The 26416-nt window shown below is 32.4% G+C and overlaps 1 protein-coding gene across 4 annotated transcripts in view; it reads right to left on the bottom strand.

The window, feature by feature from the left end:
• LOC145277976 (tyrosine-protein phosphatase non-receptor type 2-like) overlaps window positions 1-26416 on the bottom strand; it is a 175083-nt gene that overhangs the window by 58539 nt on the left and 90128 nt on the right. For all 4 annotated transcript variants that reach the window (XM_080130111.1, XM_080130113.1, XM_080130114.1 and 1 more), the window contains 2 exons: window positions 4329-4437; window positions 2055-2167 (listed from right to left, as the gene is read on the bottom strand). In XM_080130111.1, the coding sequence (XP_079986237.1) occupies window positions 2055-2167; window positions 4329-4437 (222 nt within the window). The remainder of the gene's footprint in view (window positions 1-2054; window positions 2168-4328; window positions 4438-26416) is intronic.

The following is a 26416-nucleotide window of genomic DNA, read 5'->3' as shown; positions in this document are numbered from 1 at the left end:
CTCCATGGGATTAATGAACTATCTCATGATGTCACTTCCTCTGGTGACGTCACTTCCAATATAGAGTACAGTGCCGGGCAGTCAGAGATTGGCACACGGCCAAGGAGGTCATGTGCAAATGCCCTACAATTGAGGAATGGTATTGCTCAACCTGCTTTTGCCTGTAATATATGTGAATACATGTTTGTTCCTAAAAGTCCTGTATTCCTTTGTTTTATTACCATTTAATCCCATAACAAATATATAACAAATAACAGATTCAACTGGAATTTCTATGCGTCTCACTCTTAAGTATTGTCTCACCTGTCTGTTTAAATGTATGTATGTTTGTATGTCTGTCTAAAACTTTTGACTGAGATGACGGATTTTCACAAGATCAGTATAGTTTTGAAGCTCGATCCTTTGGATGACAAATATCGAAAAATTTGCTAAAAATTTTAATTCTTTCACCTTTAACTGGGCACTTTTCTACAAGGAGGGGTCGTGTTTTTTCGACAATATTTTCAAAAGTCATCCCCTCTTTTCAATTGACTGGCTTTAATTTAAACCTTTGCCACTTCTGGTTTGGCGATGGATGCAACGGCAAAGACATCACATTTTTTTTTCATGTTCTTTCGCGGTACGGGTTCAAGCCTGCCTGTTTACTACCACTGTCTTCATTTTTTTTGCTCAACACACACCTTCAAACACCCAGGCAACGCCGGACACAGAGGCTAGTATAACATAATACAAAAGTATAATCTATACTGTATTTGTCTGTTCCACTTAATCATGAAAACTACTGGGCCAATCTGGCTGATATTGTGCATGGATTTTTATAAGGTGCAGCAAACTAAGTATTATGGTATCTGTTACAGGTATGCTTAGCTATTAATAGTGATTACTATATAATGCAAAAATGAACACAAATTCAACCATATTCAACCATCAATCTGACAAAGCACTTTAAGTTAACAGGCTATAACTTTTGCCCATTTTTAATGGTCTAAAATGTCTAGTACTGAAGTATAATATAGAAGTAAAGAGACTTATTTTTAGTCATGCTTAAAGAACGTCTTAACAGATATGTCAATATGTCAGTTGACGAATTAAAGGGAAACAAATAATGGTAGTGGTTATGACCCGATGGGTCATAGGGATGTGTGATAATCCATTATTTCGACAGTGTTTTTTTTATTTTTTGATAGACTCTACTTTTGTTTAAGCAGTACCACCTGAGAAGGTCTCCATTTACTTGAAACTAGCTGACCGAAACATGCTCATCAATATGTAGTGATATATAGATGTAAAATAAATTTTAAAAATATAAATAAATAAAAAAAAAATTAGATCTTGCACTACTTTGGTACAAAGCGTTCTTGTATAAACTTTCTTAAAAAAAATTTATTGGTTGCTTCACCTCTAAAAAATATTAAGCAGGAATAATATATATATAAAATACATATTTTAATGGGATTCTGATCTATTATTTATAATTAACTAGCCTGGGTGCTCGGCTTTGCCCAGATGTTTGAAGGTGTGTGTGTTCAGCAAAAAAAAAAAAAAAAAAAAAGTGGTAATAGGTAGGCAGGTTCAAACCTGTACCGCGAAGGACGAAAATAATGTGAAAAAAAGTGATGTCTTTGCCGTTGCATCCATCGCCAAACAGGAAGTGGTGGAGGTTTAAATCAAGGCTAGTTAATCGAAAAAAAGAGGGAATAACTTTAAAAAATATCTGCAAAAAAAAGCGACCCCACCTTGTAGAAAAGTGCTCAGTCGAGGGTGAAGGAATTAATGTTTTTAGCCAATTTTTTTATATTTGTCGTCCGAAGGGTAGAGCTTCAAAACTACCAATCTCATGAAAATTCGTCGCCTCTGTCAAAAGTTTTAGGCCGACATACATTTAAACAGATAGGTGAGATTTATATAATAGATGGTTCTCATATCATTAAATTCTATGCTAGGTCTATTAGACGAGAACAGTAGTTTAATAACCTAAATAATACAAACGATCAATCTTTCATCTGAAAAAGAGAGAGAGATGCAAGGTAGTATTGATGTTTCAGCATTCTAACCTGTGTGAGGATGTATCTCCGATCAGCCTTTTCAATTTTAATGAGGTTTGCATTGATGTAGTCTCCCAATCCATTTTGGGATCCGTACTCCAAAGTGATACGGCTGTGATCATCTGGAAGAAAAAGATAAAGAAATTAAGCTTGATGTCAAAAAAAAAAAATCTATTTATTTCCAAAACATATCTACCCAGCGTTGTCTAGGAGACAAGGAAAAATGACCGACTTGTTTACAAAGAAGTGAAAATTAATTTTCCTAACTTAAAGTAATAAAATTATTTTGTGAAATTTAATCTTTTGTTTAAAGTTTATTTTAATACTTAAGTTTTTAGTAGACATACAAACACACGCACAAACCAACGTTTAAGATTTATATAATAGACGTGGAGAGAGGTGTTAAAAAAAGTGGTAGTAGGCAGGCAGGCTCAAACCTGTAACGCAAAGGAGAAAAAGGTTTAGAAAAAAAAAAAAAGTGTCTTAGCCAATGCATCCATGGTAAAACCGGAAGTAGCAAACGTTGAAATTAATGTTAGTCAATCGAAAGGCGACGATGACTTGCAGAAATGTCACAGAAAAAGCAAGCCCTCCTTGTAGAAAACTTCCCAGTTGAGGGTGAAGGAATTAATGTTTTTTTGGCCAATTTTTCGATATTTGTCGTCCGAAAGATCCAGATTTAAAACGTTCTGACGCGTCTGTCTGAAGTTTTTGCGAGATATACAAACACACACGTTTTGCCTTTTATATATTAGATTAAAATTTTACGAGATTAATTTACAAAATAAACTGCACTATTCATTTTTTTTTTTTTTTTTTTTTTAACTCAGACATGACAAGCACTTAAACAATTAAAAAAAAAATAATTAAGTTTTTTGTACCCCATCTAGTGAATCAATCTTTTTACACATTCAAATCATAATTGTATATCTTATCCTCTTTTCATAATAGCCATTTTTAATTACCTTATATACCCCCCCCAAAAAAAGTTTCCATTTTACTTTGAAAACTAGTTTTAGTACCAGTAATAATAGATAATAGTCATACAGCAGTAAAAAGATGCGAGTCTTACTTTCATTTCAGATTGATTTAAAAAAGAAAAAAAAAAAAAAAATCTATATTTAATTATTTAGTTAAGGCTATTCTGTTATCAGAATATATAATTAAATGGAAACTAAAGCAATCTCAACCTAGCACGAATAATGAGATATGTACAAATTAACGAGTTTCAGCTTGCAATTTCTTTCAATATATTCCTGAACAAATTTTTTAAATATTTAGTGCTTATTTAGAATTACATTCAGTTAAAAAATATATATAAAATCTTTATGATGTACATACTATTATTTCCAAAATCTTTTTAATAAAATTATTTAAACCAAAATATCTCACAGAAGAGATGTTGCGAGTTTGTCTCTGATGTATCGTTATTTTCATGGAAAGTGTTCGACTGAGCTTCAGTCTATGGTCCCCCCTCGCCAAACTTTCACAAGAAACACTCGTCTAGCTGAAAACACTATCAATAATTCCCCCCACTCTTTATCTGTGCCTAAACCTAAACGTAGATTCCATGAACAGAGCTTCTTTCTGTGGAATTGTCTTCCGTTTTCCTGCTTTCCGGCTGACTACAATATGGTTGTCTTCAAGTCTAACGTAAATAAGTTCTTGATGAGCCGTTCCATATAAGTTATCAAATTTACTGAATTTTCATTACTAATGATTACTATATCGTCCAATTTCTACTGTACACTCTTTAACCCTTATCCTTGAGTGACCTCTTGGCCTTGATAATGTGGTGAAAAAAAAAATAATAAAAAATCAACTTTTTATTTGTAAGTCTTCATTTGGTAACTTGACACAGAACAAAGATGTCATATTCAAAAAAATTACATAAATCAATCAGTTTTTTTTTTTTTTAAAGAAAATTTAATTTTATAGGGAAGTTAGAAGACTAATGATTTGTCAGAAATCAGCTTTATTTTGTATTTATCCATATATATATATATATATATATATATATGTGTAGAGAGATATCGATCTATTGCCCTTTTCTAAGGACTTCAATGTCCCACTGCATAATCACAAGATTGCAAAAACTTTTTTGTGCCATTTTAAATATCTAAAAATAATAAAAGCTGTATCCTCGGCTTGTTTCAATTATTCAAGTAGTAGTGATTGTAAGGGGAGATAAATTGATTCTTTTTTTTTATAAATTTAATTTGAAAAAAAGTTTAATGCTGAACTGATGATCAGTAGCCAATAATAATAATAATAGGTACTTACATGGGCTTACATCTCTGTATCGGTTTTTATTGCGATTTTCTGGTTTTCGTGCTTCTAATACGGACAATTTGTATCCAATAACAGAGAGATCTTCTGCTTTTTTCAGTTTCTGTAAAAGATAGAAAAAAATGCATAAATCAAAAATGAAGTTCTGCATCATAGAAAAAATAAATTCAAACCAGAAAAACAATCATTCTACAGTGCTCAAAATGTTTTTCAAATTTTCATTAAACATGCAATATTTTACAATCTTTTCATAAATCACTTTCATAACAAAGGCAGCTATCATCATCATCATCATCATCATGTATTAATTACTAGGACTATGACAAGAGAATATTCTTTTTATTATTTTGACTCTCGAGTATATATATCAGTTAATATCTTATGATTTTAGAAAGTTATGTAGTTCTCAGTTGATTAACTGTGTCGGATATATACTCGAGAGTCAAAATAATAAAAAGAATATTCTCTTGTTATAGCCCTATTAATTACTCATTATCATATTCGGGGGGGGGGGGGATCTTTTTCCCCTCGGCCTCAAAATTAATGGCGATGAGAGCATTCCTGTAATGACCCGTTCCCTGTTGATTGCAGTGTAATGCTGGTTTTATGCAGTTCAAGGAAGTCCACCCTCCCAGGCTTTACCATCTCTCTTTGAGATTTTATTGCTAATTGCCTGAGATGCCTTTGCCAGGGGTTGCCGATGGGGCTTACACAGGCAGCTTCTGCAGGGTCAGAGTGCTCCTTCTCTGGGGCACTGACTTTTCAATCCCACTTTCTAACCCTAGTGTCACATTTCTCATGGTGAGAGAGAAATAAATACCTCCCGCCTATTATTATTATTTCCTCTACTTAAGAGGAAGTCAGTCTTTTTGTTTTTCTTTTTCCTTTGTAAAGCCATGATCATAAAAACCATCAGCAATTTATACAAAGGCTACCTAGCTAATTAGGGAATGCAGAAAACTTGGGAAAATCATAATAGGCAATACAAAACTTAGAAAATGCAACAGTGATACATGTTCATTCACAGTTCTGAAGAAGCACGTTCAGGACTGCAGAACATAATGCAAAAAAAAAAAAAGAAAAAAAAGAGTGCTGGTACATCTTTGAACAAACACCGGTGTAATTTATGCAATAGGTCTAATGTGAATGTATATTGTCCCCACATTTCAGCACGTGAAACATCTCCAGATTCCACTCTGTACAATCACTTCCTTCCAAGTCTTCCTTAGCTGACCAACCTTCCTTGGGCATAATGACGCATGTGTAGTGGTAGCATTTTACAAGACCCACCCGCTGTATGTGGAGATTAGGATGGGTGGTCATGCCAGATCCTCACAAATACCCCAAGTCTTTCATGTATGGCTCCAACCGCTATACTCTGGTGAATGATCTCAGTTGGCAAGCTAAATCTCATTGAAGTACTTGCCATCTTGTAGGTTTTGTCTATGGAATGCAAAGGCTCAATCCCACACTTACAAAACTGGTTTGTGATAGGACGAACATCCAACCATAAAATCACGATCCATAACAAAATAATAGTAAGTAATAAAATTTAAAAAATTATAAACTTTTTCAAATACAATGAAGTTCAAATAAAAAGTTATAAAAAACATCTATTATATAAACTAGCCTGGGTGACCGGTATTGCCCTGGTGTTTGGAGGTGTGTGTTGAGCAAAAAATGGTAGTAGGCAAGCAGGCTCAAACTTGTACTGCGAAGGAGGAAAAGAACGTGAAAAAAAAAAAAAAAAAAAGTGACGTTTTTGCCGTTGCATCCATCGCCAAATTGAAGTGGTGAAGGTTTAAATTAAGGGTAGTCAATTGAAAAGAGGGGATGGAAATATAAGCGAAAAAAGCTTATAGAAAAGTGCCCAGTTGAGGGTGAAGAGATTAATGTTTTTAGCCAATTTTTCGATATTTGTTGTCCAAAGTGTGTGTGTGTGTGTGTGTGTGTGTGTGTGTGTGTGTGTGTGTCCAGTTAAAAATCAAAACTACAAAACAAAAATCAGCTACAAAGCTGAATTTATTTATTGGCGTTGTGCCTGATGAATAATATTTTAAATTTAGAAAAATTGATTCTATAGGGATCAATTGGGTCAAGTTTCGTCCGGGTAGTTGGGTGAGACAGGTTTCCAGTATTATTATGCACTAGTTTGTTCCAAATTTCAGTTTCTTTGGAGCATTTTAGAGGATTTTTAGGCGCGTAATATGGACAGTGTCTCATTAGAAAATTCAAACATTTCTGATTTGCACTGAATTTGATCAATAGTCATTAGATACCAATTAACCAAATTTCTATGAAATTACTTCTTAAGACCTTTTAAAACTCAAATTTTAAACATTTTTAGAGATTTGGATTAAATTAGAATAAGGGTTCTAGACATGAGGTTTAGTGTCATTATATCTTAGATTTAATCTTCATAAAAGGGACATAAAATTCATATAAAACTGTTCTGTTCTGGGAATTAATTTCACTCATCTCAAGACGGGTATTCTAATATATACATATATTTCTTAACAGAGGGTGGATTCTCTTACCTTCTCGGTTAGAATTTGGTTGAACGCTTTGCTCCACTTGGAAACTAAAACAGTGGTAGGAAAACAATAGCACTTTCTTCTATGTAGCAAACCATGGCTGGGCTTTTGAACCTTTTATGTATTTTTTCTGATTCTTGAACATTGGATATAGAGAGACAGAACTATTTTTTCACCAAGGCCTTAAATCGAGGTGTCTAGTTAGCCTGTCACTGTCATAGATGAAGTGCTATTTCCAGAAGATGTATACACTATAGTTAAATACTCTCCAATTTTACACCAAATTATCTCCCGTGTGTGGGAAACTGAAAACCTTTAAGATTAGAGTTACGCTGTCCTGCTTCCCTTCTTTAAAAAAGGAGATGAACGTATTTGCAGTAACCATTGCGGCATCAGCCTTATCGATATCCACGCAAAAATCTTCACCGCCATCTTATTAAAGTGGTTTCAACAACAAAGAGACACATGTACAAGGCCAACCAATGCGGATTCCACACACACCGTGGTTGCATTAACCAGGTATTTACTCTCTGAAGAGTGAAAGCCTGCAAATTCTCATGTAGTTTCATCCCATAAACTATAAAACCAAAGATATGAGCATTTCAATATTCAATTTGTCTACGAGTGTGTGTGTGTGTATGTATATATATATATATATATATATATATACACACACACACATACACACACCACCATTGTTGGAAATTTTATAAATTCAAAATCCCAGCAATTATTGCTCAGAATTTATAAAATAAAAAATAAAAAAAAATGAAGGCTTGTTGGAAAGATGACCTGAATTGTGTAGTGTGACATTTGCCCTTAAGATCACACATTAAGGGGATTATCCATCATCCAGAGCCTATTTTTGGCACTTTCTTTGCAGCCATAAAATGTTTCAAACAGTCATTTGTTTTCCTAGTTTTGTATATAAATTACAAACTATCTGATATTTCCCCCAAAGCTCTGACCTGAATAAAAGAGAGACTAAAACTTGCTGCTATGGTTTCAAATGATCTGAAATAACAGCAAGGGTAGACTTGATTCCAAATATTTCTCATGTTATATCCCCCCTCTTTGGTTTTCATAAATAAATTTCAGTGTATAGAGATTATTTGATACTGGAGATATTCATAATTGTACCCTATTTCTAAAAGAGGAGACATAATATATTCGGAATCAAGCCTCCCCTTGTTATATATATATATATATATATATATATATATATATATATATACTAGCAAAAGTACCTGTCGTTGACTGGGTACAAAAACAGCCTGCAGAAAATGGACTCTGATTTATTAAAGTATGATAGGTTATGAAAAGAAAGGGTTGTAAAGAGATAGTTTCAAATTTGGGGGTATCAAAACCAAAGCAAAATATGATGAAAGTAAAAATAAAATAGATACACCCCATAATTTATTATATCATACCTCTTCACACTGAAACACTTATCACAATATTCTGTGGATCTATATTAAAAAACCTTGTTAAACTTTCTGACATATTTCCATTCTATAGAGGTCAGGTGCGAACGAACATCCCATAATTTTAGTATACCATATTTCTTCAAATTGAAACATAATTATTAAGTATACTTACGCAGATAAGTATAAAAAGTCTATAAAGTTTGTGCCTATTTCTATTCTATGGAGGCCATGCGCGAACGCAGACCCCACAATTTTATATCATCCCTATTTAAGTTAAAACATACTTATCAAAGTATTCTTATGTACATCTATATCAAAAACTTTTTTTTTTTTTTTTTAATTTTAAAATATTTGATTTCCATACTTTGTGGACCAGGCGCGTACGCAGACCCCACAATTTTAATGAATCATCATTATGCCAGATCAAACATACCCATTCCTGTGTCTCGATACATCTTCTATCATATGTGATCAGTTTTCTAAAATAGTCAACCATATAGGAGCCTCTTCGTGATCAGACACACACACACAGACGTTCAGCTTTATATTATAGATATACATATATGTAATAAAAAGGAAGACATAAATAGTTTTTGTAGATATTAAAGTGATAATTATGTGAAACTTTACAGGGAAGGTTTGGACAAATAGAAGGTTGTGATGGGTTCTGGCAATATTTGAGCTTCAAAAATTACATAAATTTCAATTGGAAAAACAAATTAGTTTTTTACAACAAAACCTATATTTTTGTGAAAATCAGTCTACAATAAACTAAACAGTGTAATATGACAAAATATAAAAAAGATTCAAAATAAAATATTTTAAAAATGATTATTAGATTAGATTTTTGGTAAAGATGAAATTTCAGTTCATATTAAACAGGTTTAAATAACTTCTCAATTTCTTCACTTTTCCAACCATGCAATGGCCGATATATCGGCCCTAGCAACATAGCTAAAAAGACGACACAGCCGATATTTCGGCCTGCCATCATCTTCTAATAAAACGGCTCTGATTGGATAATCCTAGCTAATCATATTTTCTCATATTGTGGTTAACATTCGGCTTCCTGTTGTGATAGCATCCATTTTGATCGCATTGTGTTTTCAAAGTTTTTGATGCAATTTTTCTTGTTTCTTTGCTGCGTATTGTTTGAAAGGATGGAGGAAAGTGATAATGAAAATGAAGTGATAACTAGCGACAACAAATGGGACGGATTAAATGAGGAAGAAGTATCCAAAATACACTGATGAAAGAAGTGAAAGTGACTAAGAGACGGTCAGAGTTTGTAATTTGTGGTTTTGAGTAGAAGAGCTTTCCACGAAACTCGGGTAGGGATTTTATCCTGGGTCCCCAAAAATCAACAGAGATTAAACCATACCTGTAATGATCTGGTTCCTGTTGGTTTTGTGGTGGGAGTTTAGTTCTGTGCAGTTCTAGGAGGTTCACGCTAATGTTTATCTTTGAGAAGGGGTTAGTTTATTGCTAATCGCCTGAAGCGCCCTTACTGGGAAATGCCGATGGGGCTGCCCCGCCACTTTTTGCAGGTCAGAGTGCCCCTCCTCTGGGGCACTGACTTCTCAATCCCACTTTCCGACCCTGGTGTCGGAGTTCCTGCAGTGGGAGAGAACTAAATACTCTTTCTCTTTCCACAAAAACGTTGGACCAATAAATTTTCTCATGCCGTCCTATTTCTTCAGTTTGTCCTGTTAATATATCTATTTTCTATATGCCTGATGTCTAGATATCTCACAAGAAATTGTCAAAGAAGGGTACCTTTATGGTTATCAAATAATTTTGGCTAATTATCCAGTCATTGGGTCAGGGTTCAAAGGGTTAAACTAATACACTTAAATTTTGTTTCATTTTCTTTTTCATCTTGTATACCCCTAAAAAAAAAAAAAAAAAAAAAAAAAAAATGTTTTTTTTTTTCAGAGCATGTGTGTGTGTGTGGGGGGGGGGCCTTCAGGGTTTTTTTCTTTTGCTTTTTTTTTTTTTTGCTTTCTCCAGCTTTTTTCTTTAAATTTGAAATTTTCGATTATATCTACCATGATGTTAAAAGATGAAACCCCTGGAACACTTACTACTAATATTAGACTCAGCATGCTCAAAAATCAATGATTGACTAGAAACTCGACTCATTTTGCATAACTAGCAAAAGGGATCACTTGACTATTCAAGCATCCCCAGATCTGTGCCATTTTCATTACACCTCAAGAATGTATATATTTTTTGGTTTTCATAACAATTCATATGATAATAGTATACTTTTCTATATTTCAGCAAAGCATAGAATCAATAATGTTTAGGTTTTTCTTGAAGCATTGTGTGTAAAGACATACATTCATTCAAGTGGTGTCCTGCCTGGTACAGGCATTGATGGCTATGACTCTCCATCTACCTCTCTCCCTTGAGGCATTCATGAATTCATTGTTGCTCATCATTCACAACCCCTTAAAAAAACTGATGTATTGCCATAAATGATGCATTGTAAATATACAATCTCAATAATTTTTCAATATATAACATCTGTTTAAATTTGTTCAGTAGTTTATTCGTAGTCACTGTTTTATGTGACTCATGATGATGCACCAGATAATCATAGTTTAATGGGGGGGGTCTCTTACTAAATTTTTTCTGGCTTTGTAACCTATTTCAAGTGAGCAACGCTGGTACATTAGTATTTAGCAATTCAAAAAGAATAATTCGAAGTAGTTTTTTTCCATGTTAGAAGACTTGATTGAATTTGAATTTTAAATTGAAATATGTATGAAATACATTTGAAAGCCAAATTGCAATGCAATATTATGAAACTAAATAGGAATTTACATGTATAAAATTGATATATTTCGGAGTTATACTCCTTCGTCAGGATTCTGATGAAAGAGTATAACTTCGAAATATATTTATTTTAAACAAGTAAATACTTGTTCATTTTCATAATATTGGGTCGTTATTCGGCTTTCAAATGTATTTCATACGTATTTCAATGTAAAATTAAAAAAAGAACAATATTTTTTTTTATCTTTCTTATATCTTGTCGGGCAACTGCTAGTCATACACATAAATTAATAAACCATGTAGATATTATGTTTGAAAGCCTTAACTATGCACATTTTTAAATAACTCAGTATCTATATACACATTGTTTCTAACAAACCACAGAACTTAATTCTATACTTAGTCAGGCAGTGGTATTCAAAAAACTGTATAAAGCTATTCTGATAAAATCGTGATACCAAATAGCTGAGAGAAAAAATCTTATATATAAAAAGGCTATATGTCTGTGTCTCCATATTTTCAAACTATCTCTTTCAAAACTAAAAGTCGCAGAGTGCGTTAAGGGCCTTCAAATGCTTGGATTTTTTATATACCGTTCTTTTATGGGTTTTTAGCCAGTTAAAATAGTTTTTAAAAGGTCAAAAATAAAGCAAAAGTGAAAAGATCGTTATACATTTCGTATATTTATCTTAGTTTATTTTTAATAAGTTCATATGTATGTCACATTGGTAGAGTGGTAACGTCACCAGCTTTGAATGCGATACTTATTTTTCGATTCTATTTTTTTTTTTCTTTTGAAATCACAATTATAGTATATACAAAATTTATACAAATTAAAATATCATATTTAAGTGTATTTTACGACCGGGCAAAACTCCCCCACCCCACCCGTGTGAGATCAAGCAATATCTCCATGAAATGAAAAGAAATAAAAATAAAAAAAGTACAAAGATGATTAAAGATTTTTTTTCTTATTGCCACCAGGACTTAGGGTTAGTGGTAGAAGTTAAAGAAGGGCATGATTTTCTTTTATGACTTAACAAACATTTTTGACGTTAATGTCCATGTAAGAGAATGTCACTTAGAAATATTTAACACGTAAATCATGATGTAAATACTTTAACATTAAAGTCATAAAAATTATGATTGGTATTATTCAAACTACTACTACCATTGAAGTTATTTTCACGTTTGATAGAGGTAACCTCCAACCTTATTCTGGGTCGTCCTTTCAAACCCTAGTATCTATGAAGAATTTCCGAGTTTTGCATAAAGATTTCAGAGTTTGAAAAGATGCATCTGAAGAAGGTCATAGGTTACACCGGCTGAACTGAAAATAGGATGAGAATAGTGCTTTGGATAATGCAAATTATCATTTCTTCCTGTCCAGCTGTAGAAAGGTTTCCATGGTCTGTACAAGTTTGCCATTTTGCTCAGATGTCTGTCTGGAAAGCAAAGAGACTTAGAAAAGGCATTTTTTTTTGGGGGGGGTGCTTTTCCTAACACCAACCTCTCCAAAGGGACGAGTATTTTGTTAATAAACCATCTCACCATAAGTTTCTGAATTTTTAAGATGAGGATTGGTTATTTGTATTATTTGGATTCTACGGACTACTGTTTTCGTCTTGAGTGTCATTTTCTCAACGTTTCGGTCGATGTATCCTCCAACCTTTTTCAGGTGTATCTTGTTAAATTCAAGAATGTTTCTGTCAAACTCAGGGATTTGGATAGAATTTCGAACAGAAGTCTTTATTTATTTCACGAGGGTGGCCTGCTCCCATTCCGTTAGCCATAACTGGATAGAGATCTAAAGTAATTCGCAATTGTATTTTTCAGTCGCCCACACTGAGAATTGAACCTTCAACGTTCAAAAGGTCACTTTTACAATTGATTTTTCCACTGCGCCATTGGGCCCAAATTCTTGACTTGGACAGAAACAGTCTCAAGTTCGACAAAATACATGTAAAGAAGGTTGGAGGTTACATCAACCGAAACGTGAAAATAACACAAAAAAAATGAGAATAGAAGTCTGAAGAATCAAAATAATATGAACTCCTCACTATAGTTCTCCACTAACTGGGATATTGTGCCACGCTGTTTTGGACTTGCTACCACACTTTCATTAGAATTTTTTTTTTTTTTTTTTTTTTTTTTTACACGGTGGTCACCACTTATCAAGGCCCGGAAGTCACTCCGGGATAAGGGTTATTGCAAGTACAGTAATGCAACAGAAACTACTGCTACCCATGAAATTAACATGATAGTTTATCGAAGGTTACTCCTCTAGATCCGTCATATTCTGTCTATGTCAATGCATATTAACAGGGTCACCTTTTGAAGGGTGCGACTCTTTGCCACACATAAACAGTTATCGACTCAAAAATTCTAAAACATATTTCCCTAATATTTAATACACACATTTTGAGTATGATGCTTTGTTTTTGTTCCGTTTTTAATGTCAAATCTAACGAAGACTTTTTCCTGAAGAGATGCCAAAAATTATAGATGGAAAGATTTAGTTGTGACAAGACCTGGTTATCAATTGGAGTTGAATTTCCCACAAATTTGTTAGATATGACATTAGCCCGATAGATATATAGGACAGACTGAGGAAACCTTTTATGCAAAAGTTATATATGAAGATGAGGGAACATCTATGATTATCTGCTCTGATAAAAGGAAGAGGAGAGGGAGCGGAAGGGGGGGGGGCGAATGAAGCCAATCGAGGAAACAATCGGGAAGACGGTAAGTGGAATTCTACCACACAAAAGTTATAAAACGATTATTTGTCATCTTTTTAAGGTTAACTAAATGCTAACATTTGAAGGAAGTCTACTAATAACGCTTATTAACGAGCAGATGAAAATGGAAAGAAAGAAAAATGTTACGGCTGATTATTTTTATTTTCTTTTTTTTTGAAGTAGACATTTGAAGATGAAAGAAAGATTCAATTATTCAATGACTGAACTGCAAATAAAATTTTTGTGTGCAGGGTGTGTGGCTTCATTCAATAAATTGTAAGTTGTAATAATGTTTCATATTACTTTGATTACTGTTCTCATCTTGAGGCCTTTTTTTTTTTTTTGTTTTTTTACAAGTTAGACACCACTTATCAAGGCCCGAAAGCTACTCGGGGATAAGGGTTACTACGTGTACAGTAATCAATGGGATAGTATCGTAGTAATCGTTAGTATTGGAGATTTGATAAAGTGTCATTACTTAAGGGGATGGTTCATCAGGAATTTGTTTATGTTGGACTTGAAGACATCCAAGTTATAGTCAGGTGAGAAATAGGCAAACGGAAAAGAGTTCCACGGGCATGCACTTCTAAGAAGCTTTGTTCATGTAATCTCTGTTTTGGTTTTGGCACAGATAAAGAGTGGGGAAAATTTTTGACGGTAGTTTCAGCTAGAGGGTGTTTATCGTGAAAGATTGGCGAGGGGGGAACCAGATATTGGAGCTCAGACGAGCACTTGCCATGGAAGTAATGAGAAAACAAAGACAGGCTCGCAAAGTGTCTTCTGTGAGAGAGAGGTTGCAGGGAAGAGAAAACAGCATCCCCCACTAAGCCACAAAGCCTATTTTGTACTCTGTCAAGGCAGGATAGGCTGTTTTTAACAGCTCCTGCCTTGGCCGTACTAGTCATATAGAGAATTGCATCAACAGCGAGATATCTTTTGAGTGTTATTTTCAAAACGTTTCAGATAATGTAACCTCTGACCTTCTTCAGGTGTATTTTGTCGAACTTGGGAATCTTTATGGAATTTTGAACCGAGCCCTTTATTTAATCCACGGGGGTAGCATGCACTCATTTCATCAGCCATGACCGAGTAGAAGTCCTAAGTAATTTGCAATTGCATTCTTAGTATTACTTGCACTGAGGATTGAACCTTCGACCTCCAGAAAAGAATTTTACATTGTGTAACGGATAAAGTATTTAGTAAAAATTCAGTTGTGACACTTTTCTGGAGGTTGAAGGTTTAATCTTTAGTGCAGTTGATACTCAAAAATAAAATTGCAAATTACTTAGGACTTCTACTCAGTTATCGCTGACTGAAACAAGAGCATGTTATTGGATTGAACAAAGCGTCCCACTCGAAATAAGACGACCCTTAAAGTGAAAAAAAAAAAAATCATCTTTAAAAAATATTTCATAAGATGCCGGGTATTGCAATCTCTAGCCAAGGTTAAACAAACATGGTTTCGTGATTTAGTAGTCTCAGAAACTATGGGACAAAACCAACCAAACCCCAATGGAGGTAGAGATCAAAAACGAAAATGGAACTGTATTGGCCACACTTTGCGGAAGCCTGCATCCCTTGAATGAAACCCACAAGGCAAACATAAAATTGGTCGACATGGAAAAGAAGCATTGAGGCTGAGACCAGGGCTGCCGGAATGACATGAGCCGAACTGAAGAGGACCAGCCAGAACCGGGTCTGTTGGAGGAGCGTCGTTACAGCCCTATATTCCCCAAGGAATCAAGAGGCCTAAACAGAACTTATACAACCAATATATGATTAATTTATTAAAATTTGCTCCAATTTTGTACTTCGTCTTATCTGACGGTCGCCTTATATGCTGAAATATATGGTATGTCATATTGTTTGTTACATCTTTATGTATACACACACATATATACACATCTATATGCAGATATACACAGACAGACAATACATACAGACACACACACCTCACATATGTATATGTACAAATTATTCTCCTATCTTAATGAACACATCATTATAAATTTTTTTTGTAATCTTTAGCATTCAGGGGTGTGCTCACCAAAACTCACCTGCACACAGTGAGCCCAGAGGTGGTAATGGTAATTTTGTTATAAAAAAAAAAAAAAAAAAAAAAAAAAAAAGGTGCTATCTTATGAAGGATACAAATTTGATATTTCTGGAAACTAGATAACGTTTCTGATAAAGAAAAAAAAGTAGCACAATATCTCATCTAGAACTAAAAATATGTCAAGTTAATATAGGTCGGAGGGGTATCAGTTTTGGGTGAAATAAAATTTTCATTTCAAATTCCAATTTCACCCACAAGATGGCTTCCAGACATGGGTAAGTTACATATATTTTGAATTCCTATCTTATTCCCTTCATTTAAAAAAAATAAAATTTATTGAATGTAGAAAATTAAAATTCTGGAGATTAAAATCACTAAAAGTAAAATGGAGAGGGGGGGAGGAGGACAGAGTCTGAAAATTTCTAAAATTCTTGAGATATGATTTGAAAGCGATTACTGATCATCTCTAATGATCTTAGGAATTCACAAAGGAAGTTTATTTAATAGCAATTAATAGATGGATTCTTAAATACTTGATCTGTAAGTAATTATTTTTACCAAATTATTTTGTTCATCTTAATCTTCTGCATGTTAGTACAACCGAGGAAACAGGACACAGGGAGGGAATTCCAAAGTCTAGCAGTTTCAGGGAAGAAATTTTCAGAATAGAAAGCTCTCCGGGGACCTCTACAGTAACGGCAAAGGATTTTACAGCTTGTTGGATTAATCAAGGGTATTCATCAGTGATGGGAGTTCACTATTTTTCCACGAATACTGATACAATTACAAATTCTAATAAGAATTAGTTTTTTTTCTAAATTGTAAAAAGATATAAATATTCTGTATATAAGATGTAATTTTATTCCCCCTATTCTTTTTTTTATATACATACCCAATAGTTTTGTTTACATTAATATTATTAATACTAGCAACGCCCTGACCATAACCTTGAAAAATGGTGAGGGACCATCATCATGCCAAATTTGGTCATGATCGGTCCACTGGTATAGGAGAGTATATATACATATGCTATGACCTTGGCTGTAACCTTGAAAAATGGTGAATACCATTCATCGGTGGGGGCCCATCATGTCAGGTTTGGTTACAACCGGTCCAATGGTATGAAAGTTGTACACACAGACACACGCGAACGCTCCTTGCTAATCAAGCCAGAGATGGCTTGTGTCACCGGTTTTGAATCTATTGACTGGTGTTAATCGTGACACTCTGCACTGAAGATTTCCGAAAGGATGAAACACTAGTGTTTGTAGGTATTTAATTATTATAGTAAATAATTATGGCAGTCCTTTTAAGAAACACGTTTCTTATCGTTGAGCACTTAGTTGAATTATGTTGGTCAATTTAGCTCTTATGCATAGATCATCATATAATGACTAGATCACTGACTGACGTAAAAAAAAAAAAAAAAAAAAAAAAAAAAACATTTAAAAATAAAATGTTTAATTTCAACATTATTTCACGCGATTAGCAGTAACTGAATGGATATGGTCCTTGCTAATCAAGCCAGAGATGGTTTGTGTTGCCGGGTTCGAATCTATCGACTGATGTTAATGACACCCTGCACTGAAGATTCCCGAGAGGATGAAACACTAATGTTTGCAAGTATTTAATTTAATTATTATACCATATATATATATATAATTTAAAGGAGATTAGAACAATAGTCTAAAGAGCAGAGTGTATTTTAATGTAATAGTGAAATTACTAGTTTAATTAAAATACAGGAAAGAAAAAGTGCTCGTTGTAATTTAGATATATAATAAGCTCGATAGGTAAATATCCTAAAGCTAATTTAATATTTAGTAATGTGATTGATAATTTAAAAATCAAATTATAATTAAATTAAAAATCCGTTTCATAAGAAGGAACAACAACAAAATCAATTATCTGTACGATCGTTTCGGAAAAAAATAAAAAGCTATATGTTATAATTATTGTCCGTAACTTAATGTCTGCCACAATAAAAACACTGTTTTCCGAAACGATCGTACAAATAATTGATTTTGTTGTTGTTCCTTCTTATGAAACGGATTTTTAATTTAATTATAATTTGATTTTTAAATTATCAATCACATTACTATATATATATATATATATATATATATATATATATATATATATATATATATATATATTATAGATAAGGATTATTAAAACGATAAAATAAAAATTAAAAAAAAAAAAAACATTCCAAAATTAAAATTTTTGATTAAATTATTTTTTTTAATTGCTGTACCCGGCCACGCGTTTCTGTGGCTCAGTTTGTCTAAGTGGAAATGTATATGTGTTATGTTTGTTGTTAATACTTGTGGATACCTTAAGTTTACAGTGGTGATAACATGAGGGTTTAATTTTAGTATGGACAGGCATATCATAAAAAAAAAAATTTTCTATTCGATTTAATTGTTAAAAAATGTAAAGGAAACTTTTAAAGAAAATCAACCAACAAAGTGAGAGATTGCTGACATTTTCTAAGGAAGGTAGAAAGTAGTAGTGAAACTATTTTTTTTAATCAAATAAAGGTTTATTTTCGCACTTTATTTGTAGGAAAAAAAATGCTGAAATATTGATGTTCAAGTGTAACCAGCCGTATTTAATGAATTGACATGTTTCAGTAATGGAAATATCCCAAAAGTAACGCAAAACAATAAGGTATGAAATAATAAATTAAGGAAATAAATTTTCTAATTTCTTCGAAAACTAACTATTTACTTTCTCATAATAAGCGCTTAGGGAGCGGAAAGAAAGAAAATAGTACAGAATCGCTAATAAAAAAAAATAAAATCAATAATCATATATATATTATATATATATATATATATATATATATATATATATATATATATATATATATATATATACACACACACACACACTTTGGGGTAATCGTGCCAAATCCTGGGTAATTGCACCAACTAACTAAAAGTGCTCTTTTTGACAACCACACATATAAAGAGCACCTATTTTTTACTTGGTGCGATCACCCCAAAATATGGTATATACTGAATATATTTACATTTTGTAGTATTTGATTTATATTTGAATTGAAATTTTGTATGGAATTTGTTGTATGAAATGCAGGCAACTAAATTATTCTATGTCAACAGTCTATAACTTTTGCCCGTTTTAGTATTAAAATATTAAGAGAGAAAAAAAATAGCCGTTCTATTAGGGCTAGTTTTGTTTTGAATTATCAATACTGAATTATGCTATCTAAGTGGCAGAATTAATCATCTCAAAGGGAGACAACTCTGGTCTCAACAGGTCTTTATTTTTAATTTTATCCTCAAACAAACACTACAAATAGGGTACTGATAAGTAAAATTACAAACTAAAAGTAAAAACAACTTGATTGTTATCAAAATATGCTGAGATTTCAAAGAATTTGTCCAAGCCATACTTCAATTCCAGGAAACTAGTAATTTCCAAGATATGAACAAATTATAGTTCAAAAAGTGAGGGATCACTTTTGTATGTTAATTTAACTTTATGGCCATTTTTTTTTGGGGGGGGGGGTCTGTTATTTTTTTTTTTAGGGGTGGTGTTTATTGTGGCCTGGTAGACCAACACAAAATCTGCTTTAAAAACTTGTGTACTATAGGTTTTTGGGTGTGTTGAAAACGAATATCGCACTTAAAAATTTTCCGCAAATAAATATTTTTTAAGTATTAAGCAAACATGTGCGCCCTTGCGCATATAATAATGGCCACCAGTTTTAACAAAGAATTACATTGCTAAATACCCGGAAAAATTCTTATTTGCAGAAAATTTAAATTCTATATTCGTTTTCAGCACATCCAAAAACCTATAGAAAACAAGTTTTTTTTTTAAGATAGGTTTTGTGTTGGTCTACCAGGCCATAATTATTAAATAAACTCTACCCCTAAAAAAATAAATAAAACAGACCCCCTCCCAAAAAAAAAGATTGCTATAAAGTGGCGTCCATTTTATGTTAAACTAGCAAGGCCACCCAGCACTGCTCAGGATCGTATAAGACAAAGAGAAAAATTTTGAACATAACTTAAGTTTTTATATCTATGTATCGTTTGACATCTTCAGCAAAAGAATATTTTACCTACCCTAGGACAGGTATTACACAACATATGTATGGAATAACTGTACCTTCCCTAAGAAAGGAAATTTACAGCACGTATGTGGAAAAAAATCCTTACTTAGGGCGGGTTATGTACAACACATATTTAAAATTATTTAAATAAGTTTATGTTGTGCTAAATTTTCGGTATGTCACAGGTAAGAGTGTGTTTGTTTTTACATCCGAGTGCTATAGTGAAGAAGCACCGGTTTTTGTTTTTTATATAAATGTTATACTACTCGAATATATTACATGATTTTCGAGTTTGATAACTTATGTACGTCACAGATAAGAATTTCTGTTTTTCATTTGGGTACTTCAATGTATAAGTTCCTTATTTCCTGGGTAAGATACTGTAGAAGTACCTTTTTTCCTAATTTAAAAATGAAAGAACTTGATACTTTAAAATAATTTTCTGTTATACTAAATTTTCTGTAAATCTAGAGTAAGAATTTGTTTTTTCATCTGGGTGCTATAGTGAAGAAGAACCTTATTTCCCATTTAAAGTCATGCTATTCGAATATATAATGTGATTTTCGGTTTTAATAGCGTTTATGCACGTCACAGGTAGGATTTTCTATATTTTCTAAACGGTAATTTTAAAGAACTTTTTGAAGGTGGAAAGATACTGTGCACCTTTACCAATGTATCAATCCGTCATTTATTTCCCTAGTTTTGCATATAAATTACAAAATATCTGCTATTTTCCCAAAACCTCTGGCCTTATTAAAGGGGAGACTAAAACTTACTGCTATGGTTTCAGATGATCTGAAATAACAACAAAGGGAGACTTGATTCCAAATATTTCTCATATGTTACATCTTTCCAGGCCAGAGGTTTTGGGAAAATATCAGTTAGTTTTGCATATGAATTACAACATAAGAAACAAATGACGATGATTGAAATATTTTATGGCTGATCCCTTAATGTGCGACCTTAAAGGCAAATATCGCATAGCCTACTCTACACAATTCAGGTCATTGTCATCACCTTTCCAACAAGCCTGCATTTGTTTAATTCTGATCAATAGTCACCGAGATTTGGAACTTATAAAATTGCAAAAAAAGGGTGGTATATCTATGGATATATCTATACTGGTAGCCAAATTGAATATTGAAACGCCCATATGGACGAAATTATATGAAAATTTTCAGGCTTTTTGAAGAGCATAATACTATTCTATGGTTAAAATTTTTATGGCAATTGGTAAAAAAGAACCTATATTTTCAAATCAATAAAATATGCCCCAATTTGCCTACTAGTTGTCTCCCCTGTATCCTTGCTACGCCACTAATTTATATATATTAGCATGGGTGCCCGGCGTTGCCCGGGTGTTTGGAGGTGTATGTTGAGCAAAAAAAAAAAAAAAATTTTTTTTTTTTTTTTTTTTTTTTTTTTAACTTTCATCCCTATTATGACCCCTTAAAATTTATCATTTTGGTCTCAAATTACATTATTAAGTTAGATCCATGTCCAAGGAACCTATATCTAAAATTTCAAGTGTTTAGACCCAAAATTGTTGGAGGAGTTTGGTAGAGTACTCAAAAGTCAAATCGTTGAATTTTAACCCCTTAACAGTTATTGCGAATGAAAATACACACAGACACACGCACATATATATATATATATATACACACACACACACACACACACACACACACACACGACAACGAAAGGATGCGATAAAACGGCGAACTTTACACACATGCGTCTTAATCCGGAGGGACGGATATTAAAGACATTTTGACCAACGGCTTGGAACAAAAAAAAAGAAAAGATTAAAAAAAAAAAAAAAGGAATAAACTCAGTAAGTCATCTCCGTGAATATTTCCCTCCCTCGTATATTAAGACATTGAATTCATTTTGCCATCATTTGTTTGCACTCAAGATACACTTTTTGTTTTGATATATTTCTCGTTGGAATCCTCGAATAGTAGACAAAAATACCCCTCCCCATCTTTATAATTTATTTGTTTGTTTGTTTGTTTTATTTTCACTTAATTGCATTATTCCTTCCCTACCATAGTTAGTCATTGTTTTATAATAAAATTTAATTTTGAAAATATTACCATTGCGTGTTGTGTTTTCCGTTATTTTCATACGCTGTTCGTCATCTATTGTATATTTCTGGTTTTGAAAGAATCTCCCCACATCTTTATTTCAGCGAGGTGTATCGAACCCCAGGGCTTACGTGTTTTAATGTACATTGTATTTCATGCATATCCTACTTTTTTTTTTTTTTTTTTTATTACAAACTCACGAATGCGTTGTTATTATTGTATATTTTCATTAATAATAATGGAATTCATAATAAAGTAAATACTTGTATGTTTATTCCTTTTAACGTAATATCTTTAAGAAAAATATTTACAGCTCTAGTATTGCACTATTGAGCTATCTAAATGAGAACTTTATTATTTACTTTATATGCAATTACTATCCCAAGCAGTTAACTGTCGAGCGAAAACTGTCTTTAGGCTGCACATAGTTTGCATGTAACAAGTTTACTGCTTTTTATAGGAAACGGAATCTGAAATAATCTTGTAGATCGAAGGGTGATACACTACACTTTGATCTTTGTCAAAAGTCGAACTGCGAGTCTCCTCAATTATGTTGTATATTTCTATGGTTGGACAATGGCCATTTTTCTTTTTGTCTTTGAAATGGTTAATGTCTGTTTCAGATGCAATAATCACAAAACAAATTCTATGGTTCTGATAGGTTTTTTTTTTTTTTTTTTCTGAGCTTGAAGAAAATATGGCACATGAATCATGGTATTCATTGTCTATATGTTTGTTTGTTTTTTTTTTTTTAAATACTAGCAGGCTGCTAAGCATTGCTTGGTCATGAAATACCCTTATTTTAACTCATGCAAATTTAGTATTTATTATTATAGAGCAAACTCTCTATTGATCATTATATTGTACGCTCAATAAAGTAGTAATTTTGCCATCAGCTAGAATTGAAACCAAAACCATTTAACAATCCAGCGATATTCACTACCATATGACCTACGGACAAATGTATATCAAAACCTCAAAAATTTACACAGTTTAACATAAATGTATATTTGCGCATGCATAGAGGAGCACTTTAAGTCAACTTACGCATGCCAAAATCCAATTTTTTCAATTTTGATGGCTTCGCAGCTATTTTTACCAGCTAAAAATCAAATGAAATTTGTTCCACAGGTCCAAATCCCCTATATCAAGTTTCATGTCTGTAGACCAAAAATTGACAGTTTGATAAGTTATAGATTCATGATAGAAAGTTTATCTTGTTTCTTTTTAGATAAAAACTTACCCTACAGTTTACTTAACATTCTGATAAAGAAAAAAAAAAGATCGAAATGAGGAAAATAGTTTTTGTTTTAATAAAAATTACAAAACAACACTGTAGTCATGAAAAAAAGAAAGACCACCGTTATGTGTATGCAAACATTAAAACTAAAGCTTCCGAGGCAATCTTTTAATCCACTGGCCTACAACGCTGACTGCGAAATAATGGAAATTCTTAAAAAAATGCTTGATGCATGCCATCGTTTAAAACTTTATTTCTATACAAAATAATAGACCATTTTTTCTAATTTCAGATGGTACCAGTTTCAACCTGGTCCGATGCGGCTGACAAGTTTTTAGTAGACATACAAACATACACTCACACAGGCCGGTGAGATTTATATTATAAATTATATTTTATGTCTTTTTCCACCGTTTTTATTTCTTAACTTCACTGACGTTTGGAAAAGTATGCTTCCTACAAATATTTAAATATCGATTTTGCGTTTTTTTTTTTTATAATCAGGTAGATTAATTTCCATTTGATAATCTGCCGAAAACATTGTAAAAGAGACGATGAAAAAAAAAATATAGACGGGGAGTATCACTTGTACACAAGAACCAAAAAAAAAAAAAATTCATATTTCATATTTTCGGTTGTTCAAAACAAAATACAATATTTAAAAAATTTGACTACTGGTCAAATTTAAAAATATTTATATGGTTGATAACAAAACAGCTCTAACTAAACATGTACAAAAATATTTTTTTAAATTTTAAATAAAAATCAACAAAAAAAAAAAAAAGGAACATCTGTTTACAGTCATGCTATCACTAATATTACAAGACACTGAAATTCGAAACGATTTTTTTCAAGGTATTATTTTAAATTGCTAACTACCAGAAGAGAAAACATAAAATTATACTTTTAAATCGATAAAAATGGTAAAAAGATGGTTTTATTTAACAGTGGATGTCCAAAGAATTTTTTTTTTTTTCAAAATTGAATACTTGTCATGCATAAGTCTTTTTTAACACAAAAAAAAACAAAAAAAAACGAGTGATCAAAATTATTTCGGACATTCCAAACTATTAAAATGGACATTTCTTCTGGTTAGTTTCGAAATTTCATGACAAAATTCTTTATGCAAACGTAGTACAAGCATTTACAAATCGGGTGGGGGTGGGCTTTACAAAACTTTACCGAAAACGCTGTTTTATGATGCTCAAGTTTTTATTTTATTTTCTTAAAAATCTAAAAATATATAATGTACATTATTATTTATTAATTCATTTGAAAGTATATTCATTTCCCAACAAAATGATGTTTTTTTTTGAGGACTTAAAGTGCTTTGGTTTTTAAATATAACTATTTTAACAGAAGCCCCTTGAAATCTGATTATCCAAAGCGTTTTATCGTCCACGTTTATCGCTAATTATAAATAGAAATACTGTAGATTATGAAAACCTAACGTTACATTCCTTTAAAAAAAAAAAATAAAAAAAAAAATGAGACAGGTGCCTGTGAGTATTATGTTTTTTCTAAACAGTTCACTTTTTATAAGTAATAATAAAAAAAAAATACTCGAGCTGAGATCAAAACCAAAACCTGAAGACAGTGAGTCAAGTACGATAATCATTAAGCCAATCTGACAATCTTTAAAGAGGGTTTTCAAACCTACTTATTCTTAACATTAGTTATTGGTCATGTGAACGATTCAAGCATACGCATTCACAAAACAGTGGACAAACAGATAAAAATCTGATGACCCCTACGTAGCAATTTTTCTATTTTGACCCCTTAGCAGCCCTTTTTTCCAGTTGAAAACCGATTATAAAGTTTTCTATATGTCAATACCCTATATACCAAATTTGAAGTCTGTCGACCAAAAATTTGTTGAGTATATACTCAACAAATTTTAAGAAGTGTTCTCACACACACACATCTTTATTTTTATAGATACATAGATTATTCCAAAATATTTAAAAAAAAAATTTTTTTTTTACACTTAAGATGAATTGTAAATGCATGTGGTATAGGTGAGAAATTTTTTTTTTTTTAGATGAGTAGTTTTTTTTTTTTTTTTTTTTTGCTTCTTCGTTATAATAGTGAAATCAGGCAGTTAAATTCAGTTTTCATTAAAAAAAAAAAAAAAAAAAAAAAAAATTGATAATTACTTATTTCAATTTTAACTAAAAGCAATGTTATCTCCCTAATTGTCATACCGCAATTAGTTACATACTACTGGAATCTATAAATATAAAAGCGAAAATGTATGTATGTATGTATGTATGTATGTATGTATGTGTGTTCGCTTTTTCTGTATGTCTACAAAAGGCTTTTTTCAGAGAAGCGGTCGCTCGCTTCACAACTTTTTAAAACTTTTTATATCACATATAAATCGTAATATCTCACAGTTAACAACGAAGCTCGCCTGTCTATTTAATTTGCTCGATTTTGGGAAGATAAATATTCAACATTTGTTGCTCGCCGCATGTGGGTTAGTCTTTTTCCTATAACATCTAGGGGAAAATAAGAATTTTAAAAAAAGCGTTCCGCAGTAAATGAATACAATCTCGCAGTCAAACTTGACCTCATTAACTCATTAAAACGGGCACCTGCCAAATCCAAGTAATTAAATAAATTCAAACGTGTTTCCGTTAGCATCTCGCGGTGGGGCAATGATTAACATCGCACATTTTTTTTTTTTTTTTTTCACACTTTAATTTACAATTTTCCCTCAACGGTTCCGGTTCGATCCTTACCTACCAAAACATATTTTTTACCCCCCCCCCTGGAGTTTCCACACACACACACACCTCCAAACACCCGGGAAACGCCGGGTACCCCTCGCTAGTATTAGATAAAACAAGTATTTCTATAATTCAACACAAAAATAATTTTGCAATGTTTGCTGTTAACATGTGACATGTTAACAAGTGAAATAACTCATTTGTCCCAAATTGGCCTAAATTTTAAAAAAACTTTTCAAGAATTACATCCACTGCTATTTTATGCATGCTACTCAGTTTATTAATACAAAGTTTGCAAATATCTTGAAAACTGCTTCCTTTAATAATTAATTTTCCATTTTATCGTTTTTTGTAATTTGGGGATATTTTCATTACTGTGCCATAACAATTAAGCAGA

This window comes from Euprymna scolopes, chromosome 6, assembly GCF_053919585.1.
Source record: "Euprymna scolopes isolate OS-2025 chromosome 6, ASM5391958v1, whole genome shotgun sequence".
In the NCBI taxonomy this organism is placed as follows: domain Eukaryota; kingdom Metazoa; phylum Mollusca; class Cephalopoda; order Sepiida; family Sepiolidae; genus Euprymna; species Euprymna scolopes.
The sequence above is the reverse complement of the archived record's forward strand: the minus strand, read 5'-3'. Positions and strand labels throughout refer to the sequence as shown.